The sequence below is a fragment of the Channa argus genome, chromosome 12 (genome assembly GCF_033026475.1).
Source record: "Channa argus isolate prfri chromosome 12, Channa argus male v1.0, whole genome shotgun sequence".
Taxonomy (NCBI): domain Eukaryota; kingdom Metazoa; phylum Chordata; class Actinopteri; order Anabantiformes; family Channidae; genus Channa; species Channa argus.
The window spans coordinates 10,005,736-10,031,773 of record NC_090208.1 but is presented as its reverse complement, the minus strand read 5'-3'; the positions used below and the strand labels follow the sequence as shown (position 1 = coordinate 10,031,773).

At 39.6% G+C, this 26,038-nt stretch overlaps 1 protein-coding gene and 1 non-coding gene across 2 annotated transcripts in view; one reads left to right on the top strand and one right to left on the bottom strand.

The window, feature by feature from the left end:
* Positions 1 to 8,464: 8,464 nt before the first annotated feature.
* Positions 8,465 to 26,038, top strand: part of LOC137136866 (GRB2-associated-binding protein 1-like) — a 240,163-nt gene continuing 222,589 nt past the window's right edge. The window contains exons 1-8 of the mRNA XM_067522623.1: positions 8,465 to 9,040; positions 16,160 to 16,288; positions 16,453 to 16,618; positions 17,921 to 18,116; positions 18,985 to 19,622; positions 20,750 to 20,832; positions 20,951 to 21,060; positions 21,822 to 22,114. Of these exons, the coding sequence (XP_067378724.1) occupies positions 8,966 to 9,040; positions 16,160 to 16,288; positions 16,453 to 16,618; positions 17,921 to 18,116; positions 18,985 to 19,622; positions 20,750 to 20,832; positions 20,951 to 21,060; positions 21,822 to 22,114 (1,690 nt within the window). The 5' untranslated portion in view covers positions 8,465 to 8,965. The remainder of the gene's footprint in view (positions 9,041 to 16,159; positions 16,289 to 16,452; positions 16,619 to 17,920; positions 18,117 to 18,984; positions 19,623 to 20,749; positions 20,833 to 20,950; positions 21,061 to 21,821; positions 22,115 to 26,038) is intronic.
* trnan-guu (transfer RNA asparagine (anticodon GUU)) lies at positions 24,815 to 24,888 on the bottom strand. The gene has a single exon. It is a non-coding gene; the product is annotated as a tRNA-Asn (tRNA).

Genomic DNA, 26,038 nt, shown 5'->3' with positions numbered 1-26,038 from the left:
AGAAACAGCAGAGGCAACACCAGACTGCTGGGGAGGGACAGCCAGATTCCTAACATTAGTGTCCCACACCTGACATCGTCACTCACTTTGGAGGAGTAAATCACAATAACAAGCAGATTTCCTCCGAACCTCAACTGAAGAGCTCCCATTATAGCCATAATTGTGTGAAATGCCCTCATCTTTGAATTGTTTACTCGATCCTTGTCTCTTCCTTCCACCCCTCCCGGCCCTGGATGAATCAGAGCATGGACAACAGAAAGGCTACAAAAAGAGACAACAACTATGGAGAGAAAGGAAAGGAAAAAGGCTTGGGAGGCCATGGAATATGGTGCACAAATAATTAGACCAAGCGATGCAAGTAAAAGCAGCCAAGTGCACCCAATGACTAAATTTCTGATTCTGAAACCACCCCTGTTTTTCAGATGCAGGTAGGTGATTGGATGAACGATGGCCAGGTGTCGGTCCACACAGGTGAGGATGTGAAGAAAAATTTGTCCATTTGTGGTGCAAGTAAAAAAGTTCAAACCCAGCTCCATCAACCACGGTGCATCGACCATAACACCACAACAATATGAACCACACCCGAACATGCCGATCATCTCCATGGCGACCATGTGGTAGGTGAATACGTCAGAGTGGCTCGAAGCTGAGAGCCGTTTCTGCCGCCGCTGAAGACCCAGATAGAGGACAAGGAAGCAGAGAGGAAGGAGGAGGAGGATGTTGGCAACCGAGAAACAGGCAAAGCTGATAAAAGTTGATCTGAATGTAAAGCAGAAGACTATGGCAGAATCGAGAGAGTAGTAAGAGGAGGAGAGATTAAGAGGAAGAAGGGAGGCACTGGAGGAGGAGATGTTGACGGACATGACTGATTTTGACAGAAGGAATGAGGGAAGGGAACAAAATGACAAAATCTGAGTGAGACACAGAGAAAGCATTGGAAATAATAATGTAACCAGTGTATCAGTTAACATAGTAATTGGTAGTTTTTGACCAGGGTGGCTCTCGGTGGCTGGGTGGGGCCACACCTGGTGGGGTGGGATTCGAGCCTGCGGCCTTCTGCATCCCAACCCAATCCTCTACCACTGATCCACCAGCCCAGGATTAGACAGATCTTTACCAACAAAATCCAAATTAAAATATAAAAGTAAAAATAAACTATTGTGTAAAGAATCACCGCCTTCAATTCACTTCACTTTAGTACAGTAATTGGTTTTAAAAGGACTGTAGTACAAATACACCTGTGAGTCAGAATCCTGGTCAAAAACTACACAATGTTGACAACATTCATATACAGGTGTATTTGTACTACAATCTTTTACACTCATTCACTGCACTAAATTGATCTTTATTTCACTTTTAAAACCAGTTGGCTGTACCAGTAATAATTTATGATTCATTTAAAGTTGGTCCAATTATTTTCTCTTTTAGATTTTTAATTATTTTGGATTACTTGTAAAGATCTGTCTTTACTTTCACATAAAAGAGGTTTTGTGAGTTTTTTTAATAAGTAAATAAATAAAAAATAGACTGAATAATTTTGAAAAGCACTGTACAAATTAAATTGATATCAAATCCCTCTTTGATTACAAATTACATCCTTACAAGTTTAAAAATATAAATTGAAAGCAAAAATTAAAAATACTCACCCTTTCGAAAGAATGTCGGTTAACTTCTTTCAGCCCTGTTGCCAAACTGGACTGCAGAGGTGGGCCGCCTATAAAGTACAAATTGATGCTTCTGTGCAAGGATATGAGTGTGTCCGTGTGTGTGTGTGTGTGTCTGTGTATGTCTGTGTGTGTGTGTGTGTGTGTGTGTGTGCCTGCTTGTTTTATTTTCTTTGCATTTACAGTACGAGAATGGACAATCAGGCTGTCTGGGGTTTTTGCATGTCACAAAGTCATTAGCAGTATCTTATTTATGGATTGATATTTCATACTTTGTATCTCATTATGCAAATGTCCTGTCCAGGTTTTTAAAGACAGAGTACAACCCAGACTGATATGAATGTTATTAGTTTTTAAGGTTTTTGGTTATAAAAAGTATATAATTGGGTGAATGGACTAAAGAATATTAAATGCGTCAAAAATGGCTGCATTAGGTCAGAATTGGCAGGAGACATGTCTTCTCGTCTTCAGTCTTGTGGGTTTAAGGAAGTGCAGACTTACTAATTCATTCTTGTGCTGTCCATAGGTACAGGTCCAACATGCAATAAGTCCTGCAACCTCACAACTTTCAGTCATAAACGCTCAGCAGAATATTGTCAAATAGTGGCTGAAGTCTTTATTTATCTCAAGTGAAGTAAATTAACAGTACTAAAGTGTTAATATCACATTTATTTAAGTAGAGATACTATTAATATTATCTTCGTGTACCCTGTGTGATTGGAAGTGTCAATTACAGAACGTTATGAAATGATAAAACAGTAGCACAGTAGTAGAGAGACACAGATACTAATGTCAGCTCTAGTCATCCCTATCTTAAGTTTGCTATCATTAGTTATATAACAGGTTGTAACAGCTAATCTCTAAGTGTATAACATTAAGCATAGTTTAGTTTGACTGCATATAGATTCAGTATCTGCTTGAAAATTCACAAAAAAGTGGAAAGTGGAAATTGCCTGAAAACAGCAAAATGTAACAAAGTGAAACAGAATGGAAACAAATAACAAATCATTAAGTACATGAAGCACGTGACAGAGGAAAACATCTGTGAGGATAAAGAGGCTGTGACAAACATGAAAGAAACAGTGAGGTTTCTCAATGTGAGGTCTGACTGTTGCTACTCGATTTCCTTTTTCTTGTTGCACCTTCTTCTGCTGCTGTAGTTTAATGATGCCCAAAGGAATCTGCTCCACCTGTTTATTTTAATGTTCACAGCTCCTTATAACTCATAACAGCAAGGACAGATCATAAAAAAAGTCTTGTGGACACAGAAAGCCTGTTAATTTGCATCTTTTGGGCATTTGGTGCTTTTTTTATTTTACCTATTTGTCTCTTTTTGCTCAGCCTGTAGTATTGTGTCAGTGTTTTTTGGGTGTAAATTTTAGATTTTTTCCTCTCTTTTTTATTCACATTTCTCCTTATGGCCATTTTATATCAGGTTTTGGTCATTGTGTGTCACTTTGTTTATGTTTTGCATCTTTTAAATGAACTCTGAGACTTTTAAACAAGAAATATTAACTCACACTTCATATTAAGCTTGTCCCAAATACCATTTACTGGACTTCAGAATGTATTAACATTGTAAACATGGCCATTGACAATAAAGTTGTTCTAAGGTAGTTTCAAACTTGTTTATGTCTACTAACAAGCAGCCATTCGCCTTAATGAGCAAGTTTTTAAATACTATGTTATATTTGAAAAAATAATAATAATATATATCTTAAATATCAAAAGTAAAAACAGTAGGGGTGTCCCGAAACCAGTATCAGGTATCTGTTGGGATCCTGGCTTTGTGTGCTCCCCCCGAAAACCAGGTAGGTTGGAGATTGAAAAATGTCTGTTTCAGGATAATTAACAATGACAAAAGCAAAGCTGATTGAAAGTTGTGCTTTCTATATTTTTGGCTTTTGATTTTTTTCTGTGACAGTTGCTCCATTTCTAAAACACGGGTTGGTGCCATATTTGTTTAGGCAGAATAACAAACAATAATTGCTTACCTGCAGAGGACTGATTAGGATTTTACTGTGGAGCAACTAACACTACGCAGTTGTTCCCAGGGCAACAAATAGTGGAGCATCCAATAATAACCCTTTGGCATTAATATAATACGCCAAAGGACGTACAAACATTTGCAGTAACAAAGACAAGGCATTTTCTAAGTTGACATTTGTCCTGACTCACTGTAGTTCTTACAATATGGGAGTTTTCCTGCTCTGTGTAGAAACAGCAGAGGTGTTGCCAGAGTGTTGGGCAAAGAGAACCAGTGCCCTAAAAATATTACAACACACCGATTGTTTTCGCTTAGCTGTGGTGAGTTGTATAGTGCAGCACAAAGCAGAATCCCCCCAAACCTAAACAACATAGTTGCAACTGAGGCCAAGATGGTATGGAATGCCCTCTGCTTCGATTGGTCAACCCTCTCCCTGTCCCCACTCCCTTCCCCTGGCCCTCGGCGCATGAAAACTCTGATTAAAGGGAAGCTGCACAATGAGACAACAATTAAGGAGAAAACATGTTGTGCAAAATACAGGATGAGAAGGACGTCGAGGGACTTTAAAACTATCATACTCATCTTTGCACAACATAGCAACCAAATACACCAAATGATGATATTTCTGACTCTGGCCCAAGGGCCATTTCTCATGTGCAGGTAGGTGATGGGGTGAATCACAGCGAGGTAGCACTCAATGCAGATGATGTTGAGACAGAACATCTGTCCACACAAGACAGTGAAGAAAACATTGGCTGCCACCATGGTCATACTCAGGAGACCTGCGTAGACACCAGCACAGTAGAAGACGGATGCTAAGACATCTATTATGTCCATGACAACCATGTGGTAGGTGATGAAATCACAGGGATTTGCTGGAGCCAAGCCATGCTGCTGCCATCGCTTGTGACCTAGGTAGAGGATAAAGACGTGGAGAGGGAGAAGAAAGAGGATGCTGGTGCCGGTGAAGGCTGCGAAGATTAAATTTCCCACTCTGGACTCCAAGCAGTTGTATAACAGGGGAGGGGGAAAGAAGAGGACACCAACGTAGGAGGATGAGTTGGCTGACATGATGGAGGACTGAAGTGGAGCAGATGGAAAGACGGGTAGGAGCAAAAAATAAAGGTGAATGTATTGTGGTACCTATACTTTAGAACTCATACACATTCACAAGCCAGAATAATTTCCAACCAGTTTTATAACCAACCTTATCATATCTGGATAACACTGGAGCAGTTGGGGTTAAGTGCTTACATTCCAGTAACAAACCTGTTTCTCAAACTTCAGGCCACCACTGTTCCATGTACCTGTAAAGTATTCATGCCCCTTGAACTTTTCCACATTTTGTCACGTTACAACCACAAAAGTAAATGTATTTTTTTGTGATTTTATGGGATAGACCAACACAAAGTGGCACATAAAAAAAAACGGCTTTCAAAATTTTTTGCAACTACATATCTGAAAAGTGTGGCTGTAAGTCGGTAAAGAAGAGGAGCTGTTACCAAGATCTTTAAATACAACGTGGTGTTTCGGCTCAGATTGAGGTCGGATTACACCCCAAACAAACCGCTTGGAAGTCTGATACCAGACACCACAAACATCACATAAAGGATCTGAACCGTTCAGCTCTTAAACATTTGAAAACTTGTAAAACCTCTAAAGCCTATATTTTATGATAAGGGTCAGTATTTAAGTTCTCAGCTACACTAATGTAAAAAACAAAACATAACTTATTGTTAACTTGTACAAAATGTCTGTGTGTAGTTTTGATTGTGATAGTAACTTAAATTTATACTTACAAACATGAACTACACAGGGAGCCTGCAGGTTGAAAGAAATTAAATTAATTGCATTTTATGTATATAACTGTCTTTTGAGCTTAAAGGAGGCAGTACAAAATAAATGCATAAAACAACAAAGAACAACAAAGTTAATTGTCAACACTTTAATTTTATAAACTAAACTATTAAGTGACATTAATAGACAACTGAAAGAGTTATGTTTTAAAGGACACCCACCTTTTCAGTGGTGTTTACTTCTGGCCTTCCTCTTGCTGTGTTTCAGTGTCAGAGACCACACCAAACTGGCCTCTGACTTAAATATACATATTCAATATATTCAATGTATGTGTTTACGTGGAACAGAAGAAGAGCTGTGGGGGTTTTGCATGTCACAAACATCTGTCCCGACCTTTTGATACGGTTAATTTCTGCAGGCAAATGTTTCGTCACTGTCTTTGTGATGATCTGATCAGATCCAGTAGCTTGCTCGACAACACTTGAGCAGGAGGAAAATTTGTTAACATTAAATTGTGCGTTTATCTAATTAAAATAACTTTCTTTGCATTATTTCATTGTTTTACTGTAAGCCAACACACCAGAAGGTAATTAATCAGAAATAATTGCATGGATATATGTATTATTTTCCTTAACTTATGATCAAATATTGTTTTATTATAAACCTATAATCACATATGTCTTGCAAGATATTTAGTACCTGAACTGATCTTCGTGCCAATTTGTAATTTTATCAGATACTAATGCAAATTTAACTCATCATTTTATCTGTCGTGAACCATTGACAGAATTCAAATGACATTTATGTAAGCACTGACTACTGTGTATTCAAATCACATAAAGCAATTTAACCCAGAGCGGCTCCCGTTGTTATTTTACTCAAATGTGTGCCATGATGCAAAAAACACATTACTCGGAAAAGAACACATGTGATTTCTTGGTTTTTGTTTTGTCACACAAACAACTACATTAGCAGCAGAGCTAATATGTTTAGATCATGTATTAACTGGAAGTCACAGACTTAAACTTATATTTCTTTATGGTATATGTTTGTATTTGTTTTCATTGTAGATGGTAAATAATTTGATTATCCTGAACGATAACGTGCAGTACTTCAAGTGGCCACTTGCTGTCAGCATTTGTCTCTAGATTTTTTTTCACAGCATTTTGTTTTCTGACCTGCTTTGCTGAGTGAAATAAAAACATCAATCCACCTAAACCGTAATATGATTCAGCATTTATGAAAATGTAACTAAAGCTTATGTTTTTTAAGGTACACTGAAGGTAATTTACTGCATTAATCAAATGGAGCATGTCTTTTTTTATTTACTAAAAAAACTGAATACTGCTTCTACAAGGATAAATAAAAGGCAAACAGATTACTTCAAGAAGCAGTGTTAGCAGGGTTATATTACTAACTCAATATCCAATTAAGTTGAAGACATTACTCCTTGTTTGCTATATAGTAAATACACTTAATCCTGACTATGTAAATGAGGGTAGCGTCACCATACGTCCCTCCCAAAGTCCAAAGACGTGCATGTTAGGTTAATTAGTGACTCCACTAATTCCAGTAGGAGTGAGTGTGAGTAAAAATTATCTGTCTGTGTATCTGTTTCTGGCTCAACTCTGGAATAGAGTGGTGACCTGTCCAGGGTGCATCCTGCTTTTCACCCAGTGACAGCTGGGATCGACACCAACATTCCTGTGACCCCTAATGGAATATGCATCTAGGGAAGTGGATGAATGATGGATGTACATCGATCTACTTCTTAGATCCCTCAGAAAGTTTGCTATGAAATGAAAATGTAGCGTCCATGACTTAAACTCTATGTTCTGCTAACTGTAGTACAGTGTGATCTACAATCCATTTTATAGCTTGAACGCTGAATGACAGAAAATAATTGGTAAATGGCAACAACCAAACTCTGTGCGTTCTAGCATTGGAACAGGAACTTGGATTCTAGCATTGGAACACCCTGCTTTGCTGCCTCTGAAACATGGTGGGAATCATTGATGGAGCTAATATATCGTATTAGTCAGGAATTCTGTGTAATACAAGCAAATCGTACAAGAAAATGTCAAAGTATCCATCCGTGAACTGAACAACTCAACAGAAAGTAAATCATGCAGTTAAAACAACCCTAAATACACCAGTCATTGTATAAAAGAATGGTTACAGCAGAAGTTTATTGTTTTGGAATGGCTGAATCAAAGTTTCTGATCTTACTCCAACTGCTGTCGAAGGACCTGAAGCAACTAGTTCTTTCAGGAAGGCAACAAACAATCCCTGAGTAGAAGCCCTGCTCAAGCCGATGTGCTGACCTGATAAATGGTTACTGGAAATTGTGGCTGCAAAAAGAGGTCACCCCACCATCAGTGTAGTTATTGGTCCCATTAAATAACTGGATTCTAGTTTTAGAGCTTGTGTGAGAATATGATCGTGCTTTAGATCTAAGTTTATGGAAAAACGGTTCAAAAAATAATTCAAAGAAGGTTCACAGCCTTTCAATAATACTTTCTAAATACTGTGTAAAGAGTTTTTATCATTCACACACTCTCATTCAGTGGTCAAGGATGAAAAACCCACTGGAATCAAGTTGTGGTTTGTGGACATCTGCTACCAAGTGAGCTACAACCACCTCTTTAACTATAGCTGCACCTCAATATCCTATGAATAAATAATTTTTTTGAAGCAACTTTCCCAGAAGTTCTTAGAAATGTCAATGTTTTCTAGACTTCCAGAGAAAATGTTATCAGTAAGTTTTACTTTTGATTAAATTTAAAGGGGGGATTCCTCTCAAAAGATTTGAATACTTTGTTCAGAAAAAAATATAAGCCACGCAACACAAACACACACATGGAGAGTTTCCTGTTGTACTGTGCAGGAGCACAGGGGGAGGAGTGAGGAGGAAAAACAGAAGGGGGAGGAAAAGTGGGAGGAGAAGAGAAAAGGAATGTCCGACCCCGGCATTGTGTTTAGTTATCGCACAACCAGAGAGAGAGAGAGAGGAGGCAGGGAAGAAGTGATTGTGCTGGGAAGTAGAAAATCTCAGAGAAGGGGGTGTGAATCGTTTACTCAGCCTTCGACTTAGATTCAGCTCTCTCTCCGTGGTTGGAAACTGCTGACCTGAGTTGACTGCAATCATTGTCAGTAGTTTTACAGTCTTGTTAAATGATTCAAAGTCTGAACAAGGAACTGGAGGAATGATTTATTGTTTGGACACTGGGTCCTTTTGAAGATTGGAAGCCTTGTCGTCCGGATTGGGAGCCAGATCAACTGATTTCAAAGCTGATTGGAAGACTAATTGATTGGTTGGAAGGCTAGCTGATTACCTTTACACCTGAATAATCAATCACTAGTCTAAAGTAAAGAGCTTTACTGCTTCAATTCCCTAATTGACCTCATCTGACATTTGATTGGTTGAGTCTGATTGACAGCCAGAAATCCTGATCCGCTGATTGGATACTGACTGATTGATTAGAACCACTCTCGGAGTTGTTCTGTTGGCCTCAGGATGAGCAGCACTGGAGAAGTGATGTGTGAGGGCTGGCTGCGAAAATCACCACCAGAGAAAAAGCTACGCCGTTATGTGAGTACAAAAACAGTTCAAAACTAAAATCGCAAAAAATGTACACGGGGTTCACAATGATGGGTCCTGGATGTAAGTCTTTTCCATGTTTTGGGATTTTAAGGGTTCATGCTACAGCACTAGGTTACCTGACTCCTCATGAATGTTCTCCTGTGTTGTTTTTTTAATTAACCCTGAAGATTAACTCACTATTTACACACTGAGTCATAATCATAAACTAATAAAACATTCAGCAGCTGTCTACTGCTCTGAATGGACAGAGGATAATGTCATGTCTTAGTTTTACTTTGGTTCACCGGATTTTATCATATTATTTAATTTTTTTTTAAAGAAAAAAAGTTTAGCCTAGCTACTATGCTAGCTGTCATTTAAAACAATTACTTAATATACTGAATTTATGCTGATTTATCAATTCATTTACATTGAGTACTACCAAGGTTTTGCGTTAGTTTTCGCTGCATTTGGATACAAACATTTGATACCCTATACACTGATTTTTACGTGTCACGGAGAATTGACAACTTCATTTTTAAATTGTGAAAAATATGACCAACATTATGGAAATCTTGAATGATTTAGCATTAGCATGTAGCAGTCATTTCTGTGTGCTCCTATTTTGTGATATATATTAACATTTGTATTTCAAACAACTATTCCCAACTAGTTAACCTACTAAAATGTAATAGTACTTTGCATGTTTCACAACTAAACACTCACACACTTGCCATGTGCCTCAGACTTGCAGACAATAAATTGTACAGTAAAATGTCACATATCAAAATACAATAAAGAACTGAAGAAGGCTGTACATGAGCAATGTGGTTCCTAAAAGTAAAGAAGCAGCTTTGGCAGCTACAGTCCACACACACAAGCACACACACACACCCACACACACGTACATACACCCACACACACACACACACACGCACACACGTGCAGCATATCTGGCATACCTTGGGAGTGAGTTGAGCTAATCTCATCTCCCCTTCGCTGCTTTCCATAATCTTTCTTTCATTCTTAACAGAGAACAGTTTGTCTTTGGTAAACCTCTTAGTTCCTTTTGTTTGTCATTTTTTTACTTTCTCTTCCTCTTGTCAAATGTTTACTTTTGCGCGAAGGAAACCCACAATCTGGATGAGCAGCTGAATTCTGTGCAGATCTGAACTGGCAACCTGACATATTATAAGAGATGATGCATGAGAGAACTTCAAACTGCCCCAAAATTACTTGTTTGTTATGAGGACTTATTTCCCCACGATCAGCAGGTGGAAGCAAAGAGAAGAAGAAATTTCGGAGTCAAATGTGAATTAAGAATTAAAAGGAGAAGAGAAGAGGTGAAAGAGGCAGAGGAGCCCAGTAATCAGAATTTGCACACATTCAGCCATAATGGCATATACAGCCCAGTGGGTGTACAAACTTACCAGCTGGGTGTCTGCTGTCAACACACACACTCACATGAAGCAACCTGTAATGGCTATGTGTGCATGTCTCCATGTGCTCATGTTAAGTGTTAGGCCAAGTTTGTTTCGTGTACCTCATATTACGCTCCCCGTTCTGTCAAAAACGGAGTTATGTAATGAAGTAATCGCTCTCAGCTGGGCCTGGTTGGAAGAGGGGGCCTCCCTGAAGATTTAGAAGATTTGGAAACACAAGCACACATGGATTGGAGCAGAACCAAATGGAATGATGTAAATTCTGCAATCTCTAGTACAATAACAAACATAAGGCCCACTCATAAGGTCAAGCACAACTGTTTGAACAGTTGTCCTGTGACCCTGATTCGTGTTCAGATATTCTGATACTAATAGTGCCCTAAATTATAGGAGAGACACAAAAACAAATCAAAAACCAGATAGCTGTTGAATTTACACATCTGCCTGTGTTATTCAATCATTAGTGAGTTCGATACGAAACAGGCAAACCTGACCCCTTAATAAAGGTCCACAAGCCTGTTCTCTCAAAACAAGTTTCTCACAAGTGGAATGAAGAGGTCATGTCTGACACTTATCCTACATTTTGTGTGTGTGTATATGTGTGTGTCAGTGTGTGTCAGTAATAAAGATCCCCCAAGAATTTAAAAGGCAGTTTGTAAAGGGCGAACATGGTGGAAGAGTGGTTAAAGTTTCCCCCTCCCACATCTGCAGTAGTAGGTCCCTGGTTTGAATCCAGGCTGTCTGAGAGGAGTTTGCATGAACTCTCTGTCCTCTAGTGGGTTTCCTCCCACTGTCAAGAGAAATGGCCTGAGGTATGGATGTTTTCTGTGTCTGTGTCCAGTGTCTCACCCAGTGACAGCAGGGATTGGCTCCAAGCCTTGTGACTCTAGAGAGGACAAGTGGTTTAGATGGAGTAGAGAAGAGAGAAGGAACAAACATTGTTGTCTTTGTTTGAGTTGGGGTTAGAGGGAGGATCTAGTTTTGAAAAAAGACCTTAACAATTTTGTTCTAAAACAATTAAAACATATTAATTTTGCAAAACTGAAATTCAGGTTTATTTCAACCTATTTTATACTTTTAGTCATAGTTCCTGTCAGCACTAAACTCACAAAGTCAATTATAAATGGCTTAACGTGTCAAAGTTCAAAGAACAACTTCATTGTTAAATGTTAAATATGGTTAAAATGGGATGCAGCGATTCCCCACCTGGAGGTCTGTGATTCCATCTTTACGTGGAAGTTGTCATATTTGTAAATTGAATTTGCAAATGAACTTGATTCAAACGGTGACATTGAGCTTGTGGTTGTGAATTCTTTAAGCTTAAAAATGTAATGCATTTAAACCTGATAAAGTCTTCACTCTTTCACAACCTGTGACAGTGTGAATGCTCGTGTTTCCCAACACTTCCGTCTGACTGTTTTGTAGTAATGTGCACGTGGATATTAACATTTAACTTGGCGATGACAATACTGATAGTATAACACTGTGAAACATGAGGCAGGAGATGAGTTAACTGCCCTATTCATGTCAACTCTAAAGACATTTAACTTCACTCAGTGTTTACAGCCACTCTAGTCAGAGTGAAAGTGTTAAGTCAGCATAAAATGTGAAGGCAATAAGAGGAATTATCATTCGTGTCTGGTGTTAATTTTGGTTTGTAGGAAGGATGGAGGAAGAGTTATTTTAGATGCATTGTGCCCTCATCCTGCTGGGGTCAAAGGTCATGGAGGAAACAAAACAAAAGGAGAGGAGAATAAAAGGTGTTCGCTGTTACAGAGTGAGATGTTTTCATTATTACCTATGGTTACTGATATTCAGGCAGCTCATTGTTGACTATAAAAGGGAAATTCACAGAGTGAAGTGACATTTTACAACATGACTGAAAGTAAAAGCTAAAACATTGTGGCATAGATGTAGTTCCTCTTCTACAGATCCCGACGAACCATTTTAAAGTATTTACCAGTTGCTAAAATGCATTAAATGCAATGTGTTAACACTTTTCTATTAGTTGCACACATCTTTTACATTTACATATTTTTAAAAAGTAAGCACGTCACTCAGTGGCTCAAAACGTTTTTGAATTAACTGTGTCAAACAAAAGGAAAACACGTTCCCAGCTCACAGCTTACTTGAAAACCCTGCTGTACATGTTTGCAAAAAACCTGTATGCAAATTTCTTCCATTAATAATCCGTCCTTATCCACCTATTGCTATTCACAGTTCTGGATCAAAAATGAGGGTAACATCTAGCCGGATAGTGATGAGAATCTATGGCATAATTGAAAGGAGTTAATGCCCTTAATCCAAAATTCAGAGTACTTCAAGTCTTCATTTTTGGTTTTTGAATATTTCCACCCATAAGTTTCAGTTTGTTTCCTTTTATTTTATTGTATTTTCACTTTATTTACAGTGTTTATTGTTGTCTCTTTTTTGTTCTTGAAGAAAGAATACATTACAAATGCTGTGCTGTGATTGTCTGAATTGGTTCAGTTTAGATGCTCACTGTAGGTTTTCCATTGCAAAGACAGTTAGCTTCAGAATGACCTGCACATAGGAATTAATCAAGAAAATCTTCTAAGGAAATACTTTTTTCATAGTATTTCAACAGGTTATCAATGATTTCTAGTCCAAATGCAAGAGTGCAACGGTGTTTAGGAAAAAAATCATGGGATATTCGGGATATTGATAGATGTATTTTATACTTTGTTGTCCATTGTGTAATGAATGATTGAAAGACATCGTGTTGTGTTATTCGAGGGGAAAAAATAACTTTTGTCGCAGTGTAAGAGCATGGGTGAATTGCTGAACAGACACCAGTTAAGAAAAGACACAAAATAACCAGAGACTCTAAATGACCAAAACAAAAAAACACTAAAAAGAGAGACAGACACAACAACCAAAAGAGACATTAAATTAACAACTTAGAACAACCAAAAGGATAAAATGACCCCAAGTGATGTAAAAGTAAGAAAAAAAAGAGATCACAACAGCAAAATGAACCACAAACAGATCCAAGACTATCAACAATAGACCCCGAGTCTTGTGTAGAAAAGTCATTTAAGTAGAGTTTTATGTAGCAAAACAAAAATATTAAATATGGTCCACACACAGTATCTGTCCTTACACTTTACTTGAAATGTTGGTGTTTATAATTACAGTTTACAAACACAACACGGTTTTCTTTCTGTAAATAACTTTTCTACTCACTCTAAAATGCATCATCGGACTAACTTTTTAAAGCACATATTTATTAATTAATGCTGTAGATGGATTTCTGAAAAGGCCTAGCATGTAAAGGCCCAGACCCAAAATGATGCAAAACGACCCAAAATGATTAACATGCAAAATTTTGTTATCCAAATAGATGCAAAATGAGAAAGCAGACACAAATGAACTAAAAACTGCCAGAAACGCATGAAAGATTAACACAACCACTCTCAAAGCAGCCTAAAAAAAGGAGTGGGTGGAGGGGCTTTCCCCAGTCTGTCCATCCATAGTGGATGCATAAAATAAATGAAGTATTTATGAATGAGCCATGTTTAATAATAGATTCCTAAAACTTATGAAGTTATGTCACAGGTCACAGTGTTTAGTGACTATACAAACTACATCATTTTTTTTATGAGTGTAACCTTAGAAAGGCCTTTACACAGATTTAGAAGTTTCTGCTACAACTTTGTCCAGCTCCTTTAATAAGAACGAATAGACAAATGTTTTTATAAAAGTTGCTGCTGCCCCGCTGCTTTTATTTGCCCAGCAGCCTGAAGACGACAGATGATCAAACAGAGGGAGCGGGACAGAGAGTAAGCACGTGCTGCCATCTTTTACCGGTATTTCCTTTACAGCTACTTCCTCTTCCTGTCTGTGTTTGGAGAGAGAGCAGAGGAAATGTGCTGCCTAGTGTCTAATTGCTGTGCACTTTGATCAAAACACAAGCAAGCCTGTGGGGTCACGTTGGTTTCGTTGAGAAACACTAATAAACTGGGATCGGAAGAGAAGGATTTGTCCTGGTGGACTAGTGGAAACCTGTGTGAGTGTGTGTGTGTGTGTGTATGAGCACATGCTGATAATTAATTAAAAGTCCTGCCTCATGCTTTGCTTTTCACCTTTAAATAATCATGAAGGGTTTTTGCCACACAAGCACACACATAATAACTGACTGCACACTTACAGTGGAGGCCTCGCACTAAAATATGTGCCACAAACACAGACAAGTGGTGAGTCATGTGTGAAATATTAGGTGCCATTCTGTGGCTCGGTCATAAAAATGGACCCTGCCCATGATGCTCAGCGCATGATGGCAACAACAAGACGGAAGTGTCAAGCCTTTAGCAGTTCATTGTGTGTGTGTGTGTGTGTGTAAGATGTTTAATTAACTTTCATGTGCAGTGGAGTGTAAAGTTTCATATTTGTCGAGAGAGAGAGAGAGAGAGAGAGAGAGAGAGAGAGAGAGAGACTGATGCGCAAGACTCACAACATGTTGGCAGTTGTTGGAACTGCACCTCAGAAGTTCTGATCATTCCACCTGGTTGTGACACCTTTTAAGTACAGGGCCTCAGATTCGTCATAGAAAATAAATATATACATAAATAAAAGCCAACAATTCAGTCACTTTCCAAAGATGCACATCAGATACCTGGAACACTGAGCCCAGGATGATGTTATGACCTGATATGAATGAAACCAGTTGCAACTGATGTAATTTCCATTCATAAAAGAAAATTTAGGGAAGTTGCACTGGTTAACTGGTGTTTCAGGACACTGGACATTATCTCAGTGTCAGGGTTTTATAAGCCCTCCATCTTAAAAAGCACATTTATAGAGTTTAGCCCCTTTCCATTTGTTTAATTCCATGATCACGTCACTAAATTAACTATTTCTACTTTCTGCTAAACCACAAAACCTCTTTAGCCATCACAAAGTAGCAAATGAGCAGAATCTTGTTAGTTTGCAAAGTTGTTGTAAGAAAACTCGTGCATTGTATGTCTTTTGATATCAGGTGAAGTCAAGTTCTTTATTTGCCTTTTGCAAATATACATGTGTCTTAGTCACAGGGTGTGACACAACCACAATTATTTCAAACAGAAATTTAAATTATGATGATAGTCAGAGGCAGCTCCTTTGTGTTGTTTAGGACAAGATGATATGGCAAATACCATCATGCACACGTTGGCTGTTTAAGTTACGATCACGGGTAACATGAGAGACACGAACGTAAAGCGCCCAATGTATTTGTGACTACTCTCAATAAAGGTGCTTCATTGGGACACGGATTACTTTATTTGGTTCAAACTGACCCCCCCCCCCCCCATAGGTTTGGGTGTCCTACTCAGTCATATTATTTTATATCACATTTTCCGCACAGCAAGGAGGAAGGCATATTAATAAAATGCTGGTTGGAAAGTGTGTTGATGAACGTTATGAGCACTCAAAGTTGGCACGTGCGAAGGGACATGTGAGGCAGCAAGTGAACAGTTGGCTCTCACAGTCAGGATGCAGGAGAAATGAGCAGGTGTAGAGGCTTGAATAACACTGGTGAAGGCCAAACTGTGATAGTCAGGTAACAGTGGACAGTGATTAGTATAGTGTTAAGCAACACAAGTGGGGCTTTAAATGTTCAAATTTGTAATGACATTTGGTGCTGTTATTTATTTTAACTTCAAGCTCGCTCTGCGTGTCTCTCCAGGCATGGAAGAGGCGTTGGTTTGTTCTCCGAAGTGGTCGCTTGACTGGCGAACCAGATGTTTTGCAATACTACAAGAACCAACAATCCCGTCGTCCTATCGGGACCATCAACCTGAACCTGTGTGAACAGGTAAACCGCCACGAGACCGTCCACCCACTATGAGCATTTTTTCTGCCACTATTATTATTATACTTTTTAAATTTGCTAACCTTTGATTCCATTCTACATATTTTTACAATTTATTAAATTCGGTCATATGGGAATGTTAAATGCCAGCTCCCATTCTCCTTCAGGTGGATGCCGGCCTGTCCTTCACAAAGAAGGAGCTGGAGAGCAGCTTTGTTTTTGACCTGAGGACAGAGGAGAGGATCTGGTACCTGGTCGCTGAGTCTGAAGAGGACATGAACCGTTGGGTGTCGGCCATCTGCCTCCTCTGTGGCTTCAACCCGACAGATGAGGGTACATCAGAGAGATGGATGGATGGGTCAAAATATTTTTGCTCATTTTGCTTCTTTTGCATTGGAAATGGATGGATGTGTATGTGTGTGTGGGCTGTGGCTGAGTCAGTGTGAAAACTTGTGGGAGGAGTGAAGAGAGAGAACATAGAAAAAAATGTCTTCATGAGTGTGTGTATGTGTGTGTGTGTGTTTGAGTGACTCAGATGTGTATATGGTTTTACATTTTAAAATGCTAAATTAAATGTCTTACATGTGAACTTGTTTTGTGATGACAGCACTTAACACTTCAGCTCCATATTTCTTAATACTTGGAAAATTGATACTGACTCATAACATGGACTCAAAGGATTACGGTGATTAGCCCACAGCGAGAGCTGCAGTAAGGACTTATAGTCAGATGTTAAGACAGTGTAGAGGAATTTTTGCTCGTAGATCCCATCAAGACCATAAAGACCAACTTTATTATAACCTTATGTATAACACTTTTTTAATGTCTATAGCCTATATGATTAGGGTAAATGTAACTTATCTATGATGAATGGATTCCACTTTTAACTGCTGTAATATTTATCATACTATTAGGTGAATTTGCTCCCAGCTGGGTTTTCTTATTTACAGTTAGTTACACACAGTCTGAACACACTGTAAGCCACAATTAAATCAAGTGTCCTCTTAATTAGTCACTTACAGTGTATGTGTTATCTTTTCAGTATTTTTGCCATTTCTTTAAATAACAAAAAAAAAGTAAAAATCAATAAATCAAGAAAATGATCCCAATTATTAAAAAAGAGGCAAAGATGTGTGATAATAGTTTATAGGACTATTATACCAGTAATGCAATAAAATTACTTAGCTGTAACTTATACTTCTGCATATAATAATTAACTGCCATGAAGGAAACTTTCAGCGAGATGATTCTCGATAACCATGCACTGTATAACTGCTCCACATTATAAACAGGGGTGCTATTCATCCTTTTCCTGCCCATTTTGCAAACATGAGAGGTGAAAAATAATGTGCAGTCAACTAACTACAGCCTCTTATGTAGTTGGATTAAGAGCCTCGTAACTCTTGAATATTTGAGGACTGTATATAATGGTCAGCAATGGTGGACGATGTACACGAAAAGATGGAAGAACTCAACTCAAGTGTAAATACTTCAAAATTCAAATTAAATACAGTAAGTGAATCAGGGTAAACTCAGCACGACAGTAGAGATTTACAATGGTTCCAAACACTCATAATGCTCTGCAGAGAGACACACTGTGGATGTGTTATTTAAAGAGTCACTTTTTTCCTACAGTTCCAGAGACACCTCCAGTTTCTGGCTCGGCCCCTGTTACCGTCATGCCCCCAACCAATGGCATTGGCACCATCACCACGGTAACAGGATCAGTACCACCACCTTACGACCCAGTGAGTGTGCAACCCCTTGAGGCTGACAGCAATGCAGGGGAAGAGGACTACATGTGGTTGTCGCACTGCCAGAGTCACATCAGGTAAAATCATCTGCAGATGGTCTTTAATTCTCTGTGTGAATATGTTCTTATCAAGTAAATAGGCAATTTTAATGAGACAGAATATTGATAAACTGAGTATGAAGACACTATTAGATGGATTGAGTTTCTCTTATCCAATAAATGTGAGAGACTGTTTTCAATGTCTCTGTAATGCTGACGAAATGTTGAGCAGTAGTTGAAAATGAAAGAAAAAATAAAAACACTAAATTAGTTGTAATACTCAGAATGCTGCAGTCCCTATTTCTTGTTAATCCTACAAAGCTCATACAGTTTATGTTGAACTTTAAAAATATAAAAAAATTAAGCACCAGAGATGAGGATCTCAAATCTATCCTGAGGTTAGAAGTACTTTTAGTTTTAGCAAAAATTCATGTCACGAACATCCACTAGACTCTTTGTGATGCAGATGACTTTTGTTTTAAAATGAACAGACAAAATGCATATAAAAAGGTGAACCTTTCCACTGTGGTTCAGACTAAAGAACACCAGCTTAAGGTAACTAGGGTAAACAGTCACAGTTACAGGTTCAGACGTGTTGAATCTAGCAGGGGGAGTAAGACATTTATCTTAGCCTGGATCACACCCACATGTTATTTTAAAGGGCTCTCTTCACAAACCTTCACAGGAGCCTTTAGAACCACCTTCATTCCTTAGCTAAAAAGATTTCTATCTATCCGGATAGTTTTGGTTGTGATTAGCTGAGGTGTGAAAATACAGATGGAGCCCAAAAGCACTAACTCATTAAACTCCATAGACTTAATGTGACCTGTTTCAGTCGGACGTCCTTTCTTACTTTTGTTGTTATTTTATGTTTCATTAACTGTTCCTTGAAATTCTTTGTCTGCAGGCCTTCTTTAGGATCTTCCACCTCTCTGGAAACCGACGACAACCTCTACCCTCCTCCCTCTGCCACATCCTCCTCCTCTTCCTCTTCCTCCTCTCCTTCCCTCTTTTCCAACAGGGGGTCGGCCCCTTGGACAGTTGCTTCCATGACAGGCCCTCTCAGCCAGTCTCTGGATGCCAGTGTGACCTCTGACTTCCAGAATCGAGGCGGCAAACCTCGCTGTCACCCCTCGCCACATCCCAGAAAGCACTCCTTAGATTTCCACCTGCGTCCAGTGGCAAAACCATTCACTGATGATACACATTCCACTGTGCAACCAAGTGCTTATTTGCAAAACACCAGTTACCAGATTCCTCGTCCAGCATCCAACGTTCAGCCACGACCCCCTCGTCGCCCATCCTCAACCCCAAGTGTAGACTCTCTGACTCCGGCAGAGGTCCATGCTTCCACCCCGACTCCTCCTCCACGCCCACCGAAGCCCCCAGTCATTGTAGGCCAAGTTGAGAGCTCAGCTGTGGGCACAGAACCTGCCACGCTCCCTCGATCCACCTCAGAGCCAGAGAAATGGGATGGATATGAGGAGGGAGGAGCAGGTCTGCCTAAGAGCAATGCAGTCACTATGCCAGGACGCACACAGACAGGTAAAAAGACAAAATATGTCCTAACTTAGCTTTTATTACTTCAGAAAGGTGTTTAATCAAGCTACTCAAATCTTAATATTGCTGGTTTTACCTTTTGGGATTTGGTTTTATAGATGGTGGTGGGTGAATTTTCTATATAATTAATTTTACACTAGATACATTTTCCACAGCAAATTACCTAAATAATTTTGAAAAAAAAAAAAGTGTCTTCTTCTGTCACCACCAGTACTTTGTTCCCTTGAAGCCACAGCTGAATAAATAGGCCTATATTTAAGAATGTCACATAGTATCAACATAAACGTTGGATTCCAGTATTTTATTATCCATTAAAGAAAGATTATGCTTAATAAAATATAAGTCTTTACTTATCAACACTTCTCCACCTCAGGCTCCCTGCTGCTGCTTGCCGGTTTTAAAAATAAAAATACATTGGTACACATTAATATTTTACGTTGAACTCGTTTAAAATCATAGCTTACCTCTTGTATTGTATTGTACTATTCCACTGAGGATGCACCTTTAATAATCAAGTTAGTTAAACTGACCTCTGTGACTACACTAATTTCTGTGAATTCTCAGGATGTAAACTGATGTTATTTGCCAGCTTGACACTGCTGTTCAAATGTTTTTTCTAAGGACACGGATTAAAAGCTTGATGAACACATACTTTCTTTCTTAGTGAATGCCCCCTCAATCAAGCTACATTCAGATCTGTTTAAGGTCTATTTCCTCTCAGTATATGTGTGAGATTGACATTGTGAAAACATTATTTATTATTTTAACCGTGCTTAATGCAGTGCATAAGATTATGTAGTGTTATGAAGTTTGACATTTTGGAAAAAGTGCTAATGAGTTTTCTTGTCTTACAATTATTTGTTTTATATAGTAAACAAATGAGGCATGACTTGTCACTAATGCTGGTGCTTCTAAACTGTGGACGGCCAGGTTGGCAGTTTTTCTTGTTTTCAGTCTTTATGCTGAGGTCAACTAACCTTCTGGCTCCAGTACCATTCATGACACATGAGAGTGATTTCAATCTTACTCTGAAACTCTGAGCAAGAAAATCTTAAAATGTTTTCCTTTTTAAGAATGCACTGAGATGTACTGTGTATCATTTTGTGTTTCAGTTTGTGAGTCTTTTTACATCCCTCGGTCTCTGTCTGACAGAGCAAGCCTGTTTGAGTTCAGTGAGAGCTTCAACAATTACTTTGTAAGTTGGAAAGTTTAAACCTCACAAATAAAAAAAGCCCAGCTTTATCTATTTTATATATTGGCTTTACTAAAATGTATCTTATCTCTCTTGGGTTTTTGTTCTTTTTTATTCTTAGTTTAATAAAGGCATGGTACCTTTGGGTAGTGTGTGCTCTGAAGATGATGATGTGGATGAAAACTATGTGCCTATGAGTGCTGCCACCACTGAGCCTCCTGTTGCACCAAGGTTAGTCATATGAGAGACATCATAAAATATACAATACGATCATGTCTATTTAATTATTTTGTTTCAAAGGAATATGCTTAATTACTTAGTTACATAGATTTTAGATCTTACCTACATACAGTATCGTATATTACAAGGTCAAGTTAAGGCAAACAGTTAAATTTTGACAGCCCTAAATGGTTTCATTTTGAACTAATGGCAGTCTCATCAACTAAGATCAGAGATGGTCACAAAACTTTAGAGACAATGTGTCTTTATTCTAAGTTCGTGTGAAGTTCTTATCACCATACAAGTGTGAAAAACAACATTATTTACCATCCAACTGGATAATTTCGAACAACTTCAATGTACTTTTTTTTTTGCCCTTGTAAATGTACCTTATACGGTTTAGCTATTTGCGTAGTCTGCACCTCTAAAAAACAGGAAACCTGGAAAGTCATTAGTATCCTTGAAGTTCCAAGCAAGATCCTGTTCACTGCAGTATTAAGAGATCTTCTCTGATATTCCAGAACCACTAATAACCACATTCTACTTGAACCGCTTCAAAGACCAAATAAATCCTGTAAAATTATCTGAAGTCTGATCTGAATCTGAATCTTAAGCCTAAAGGAATAAAAAACAACAAGATAAAAGAACTGTGGAATTCCTTTCAAATTTAGTAAAAACCACCTAAACATGTCGTAGAACACTTTGGGGATAGCTGAATTGTATTGGGAGCTAGTTCAGTTCAATAATGTTTCAAAAGATTTATTGTCTTGCAGGGTGCCTCCAACTCTTCCATCTGACCCTTTTGTCCACATCCAAGATGGAAACTATGTCCCCATGACCCCAGTCACACCATCACTTACCACCCACCCTACAACTGTCACCAGTGACTTGGCTTCCCTGGGAAGACAAGTGCCTCCACCTGCTCACATGGGTTTCCGTAATCCATTGACTCCTATCACTCGGCTAACCCCGCCACTTCGAAGAAATGCTATCATAAACGCCAGTGTTGCAGAGCTTGAAGCCCTGCCCCCTCCGATCCACCGCAACTTGAAACCACAACGAAGAGGTAAGCGCAACTATATCACGAATTTATTACTAATAGAGTATCTTCAAAAGACAAAATGGTTGTTCATGTTTAATTTCTTTATTATTACGCCTTATGTTGATCCCCACTCACTGAACTTACTTATGTCTGTTACAAATGCTAGTAATTTAAACTCACAGAATGATGATGAGTTTTGTCATTTTTATCAGTTAGGACAGTTTGTAAATGTATTTTTAGTAAGTGTGTAAACAGCATAGGTTTACACTCTTTAAGTTTTCTACTACTGTTGGGTTTATTTAGCTTATTCTTAGTAAATAAAATAGACTCAGACACATCTAATGAATAGAGCTTTTAAACAACCACAAAAACATTACTGGACTCGTGTGATATAGCCAAAAGTGCATATGAAACACTAAGGACAATTAGGGTTTCTTTAAAGTGATCAAGTCCCTGGGTGGGCTTGAACCACCTATCTCTCAGTTAACAGGCGACCAATTAGGGTTAGGGTTTGCGCCACAGAGACAGCTGTATTGGTAGTTTTAGGGGGCGTGGCTACAAGTGTATAACTCTAACCCTTTCAAAATAAAACTACTTTTAAAATAACTAGAGTTATCTTGAAACCACAACATACCTGGGTGGGCTTGAACCACCAACCTTTCGGTTAACAGCTAAACGCGCTAACCGATTGCACCACAGCGACATCTGTGTTGCTAGTTTTAGGGGGCGTGGCTATAAGTGTATAATTCGAACCCCTTCAAAATAAAACAATGTCAAACATAGCTAGGGTTTTCTTGAAGCCACCTCGTCCCTGGGTGGGTTTGAACCATCAACTTTTCCGTTAACAGCCGAACGCACTAACTGATTGCGCCACAGGGACATCTGTATTGCTAGTTTTAGGGGGCGTAGCTACAAGTGTATAAATCTAACCTGTTCAAACTAAAACTACTTCTAAAATAACTAGGTTCATGTTGAAGCCACCACATCCCTGGGTGGGCTTGAACCACCATCCTTTCAGTTAACAGCAGAACACGCTAACCCATTGCGCCACAGAGACATCTGTATTGCTAGTTTAAGGGGGCTTGGCCAACCTTGCACCATAGAGACAACTTAAGGGGGAGTGGCTACAAGTGTAGAATTCCAACCCCTACAAAATAAAACAATGTCAAGCATAGCTAAGGTTACCTTAAAGCCACCACGTCCCTGGGTGGGTTTGAACCACCGACCTTGCACCACAGAGACAGCTGTAAAGGGGAGTGGCTACAAGTGTGTAACTCTAACCCGTTGAAAATAATACTACGAACGCGCTAACCTATTGCTCCACAGAGACATCTGTATTGCTAGTTTAAGGGAGCGTGGCTACAAGTGTATAATTCCAACCCCTACAAAATAAAACAATGTCAAGCATAGCTAGGGTTACCTTGAAGCCACCACATCCCTGCGTGGGCTTGAACCACCGACCTTTCTGTTAACGGCCAAACGCGCTAACCGATTGCGCCACAGAGACGTCTGTATTGCTAGTTTTAGGGGGTGTGGCTACAAGTGTATAACTCAAACTCCCTATAAAATAAAACTACTTCTAGGATAACTAGGGTTACCTTGAAGCCACGACGTCCTTGGGTGGGTTTGAACCACCAACCTTTCAGTTAACAGCCGAACGCGCTAACCGATTGCGCCACAGAGACAGCTGTATTGGTAGTTGTAGGGGGCATGGTTACAAGTGTATAACTCAAACCCCCTATAAAATAAAACTACTTCTAGGATAACTAGGGTTACCTTGAAGCCACCACATCCCTGGGTGGGCTTTAACCACCAACCTAGAACAATAGAGACAGCTTTAGGGGGCGTGGCTACAAGTATAAAATTCCAACCCCTACAAAATAAAAAAATGTCAAGCATAGCTAAGATTACCTTGAAGCCACCACGTCCCTGGGTGGACTTGAACCACCAATCTTTCAGTTAACAACCGAACACACTAACCTATTGCGCCACAGAAACATCTGTGTTACTAGTTTTAGGGGGCATGGCTACAAGTGTAGAATTCTAACCCCTACAAAAGAAAACAATGTCAAGCATAGCTAGAGTTACCTTGAAAACACGACCTCCCTGGGTGGGCTTTAACCACCAACCTTTCGGTTAACAGCCGACTGCACCACAGAGACATCTGTATTGATAGTTTTAGGGGGCGTGGCAACAAGTGTATAATTCCAACCCCTACAAAATAAAACAATGTCAAGCATAGCTAGGGTTACCTTGAAGCCACCACGTCCCTGGGTGGGCTTGAACCACCAACCTTTCGGTTAACAGCGAAATGCGCTAACCGATTGCGCCACAGAGACATCTGTATTGCTAGTTTTAGGGGGCGTGGCTAAAAGTGTATGATTCGAACCCCTACAAAATAAAATAATGTCAAGGGTTACGTTTAAGCCACCACATCCCTGGATGGGCTTTAACCACCAACCTTGCACCATAGAGACAGGTTTAGGGGGCGTGGCTACAAGTGTAGAATTCCAACCCCTACAAAATAAAAAAATGTCAAGCATAGCTGGGGTTGCCTTGAAGTCACCACATCCCTGGGTGGGCTTGAAACACCAACCTTTCGGTTAACAGCCAACTGCCCCACAGAGACAGCTGTATTGGTAGTTGTAGGGGGCGTGGCTACAAGTGTATAACTCAAACTCCCTATAAAATAAATCTACTTCTAGGATAACCTTGAAGCCACCACGTCCCTGGGTGGGCTTGAACCACCAACCTTTCGGTTAACAGCCGAACGCGCTAACCTATTGCGCCACAGAGACATCTGTATTGCTAATTTTAGAGGGCGTGGCTACAAGTGTATAAATCTAACCTGTTCAAAATAAAACTACTTTTAAAATACCTAGGGTTTCCTTGAAGCCAGCACGTCCCTGGGTGGGCTTGAACCACCAACCTTTCTGTTAACAGCCGAACGCGCTAACCCATTGCGCCACAGAGACATCTGTGTTGCTCGTTTAAGGGGGCGTGGCCAACCTTGCACCATAGAGACAGTTTTAGGCGGCATGGCTACAAGTGTATAATTCCAACCCCTACAAAATAAAACAATATCAAGGATAGCTAGAGTTACCTTGAAGCCACCACGTCCCTGGGTGGGCTTGAACCACCAACCTTTCGGTTAACAGCCGACTGCACCACAGAGACAGCTGTATTGGTAGTTGTAGGGGGCGTGGCTACAAGTGTATAACTCAAACCCCCTATAAAATAAAACTACTTCTGGGATAACTAGGGTTACCTTGAAGCCACCACCTCCCTGGGTGGGCTTGAACCACCAACCTTTTGGTTAACAGCCGAACGGGCTAACCTATTGCGCCACAGAGACATCTGTATTGCTAGTTTTAGGGGGCGTGGCTACAAGTGTATAATTCCAACCCCTACAAAATAAAACAATGTCAAGCATAGATAGGGTTACCTTGAGGCCACCACGTCCCTGGGTGGGCTTGAACCACCAACTTTTCGGTTAACAGCCGAATGCGCTAACCCATTGAGCCACAGAGACATCTGTGTTGCTAGTTTAAGGGGGCGTGGCCAACCTTGCACCATGGAGACACTTTTAGGCGGCATGGCCACAAGTGTACAATTCCAACCCCTACAAAATAAAACAATATCAAGGATAGCTAGAGTTACCTTGAAGCCACCACGTCCCTGGGTGGGCTTGAACCACCAACCTTTCAGTTAACAGCCGAACGCGCTAACCCATTGCACCACAGAGACATCTGTATTGCTAGTTTTAGGGGGCGTGGCTACAAGTGTATAATTCCAACCCCTACAAAATAAAAAAATGTCAAGCATAGCTAGGGTTACCTTGAAGCCACCACGTCCCTGGGTGGGCTTGAACCACCAACCTTTCAGTTAACAGCCGAACGCGCTAACCCATTGCACCACAGAGACATCTGTATTGCTAGTTTTAGGGGG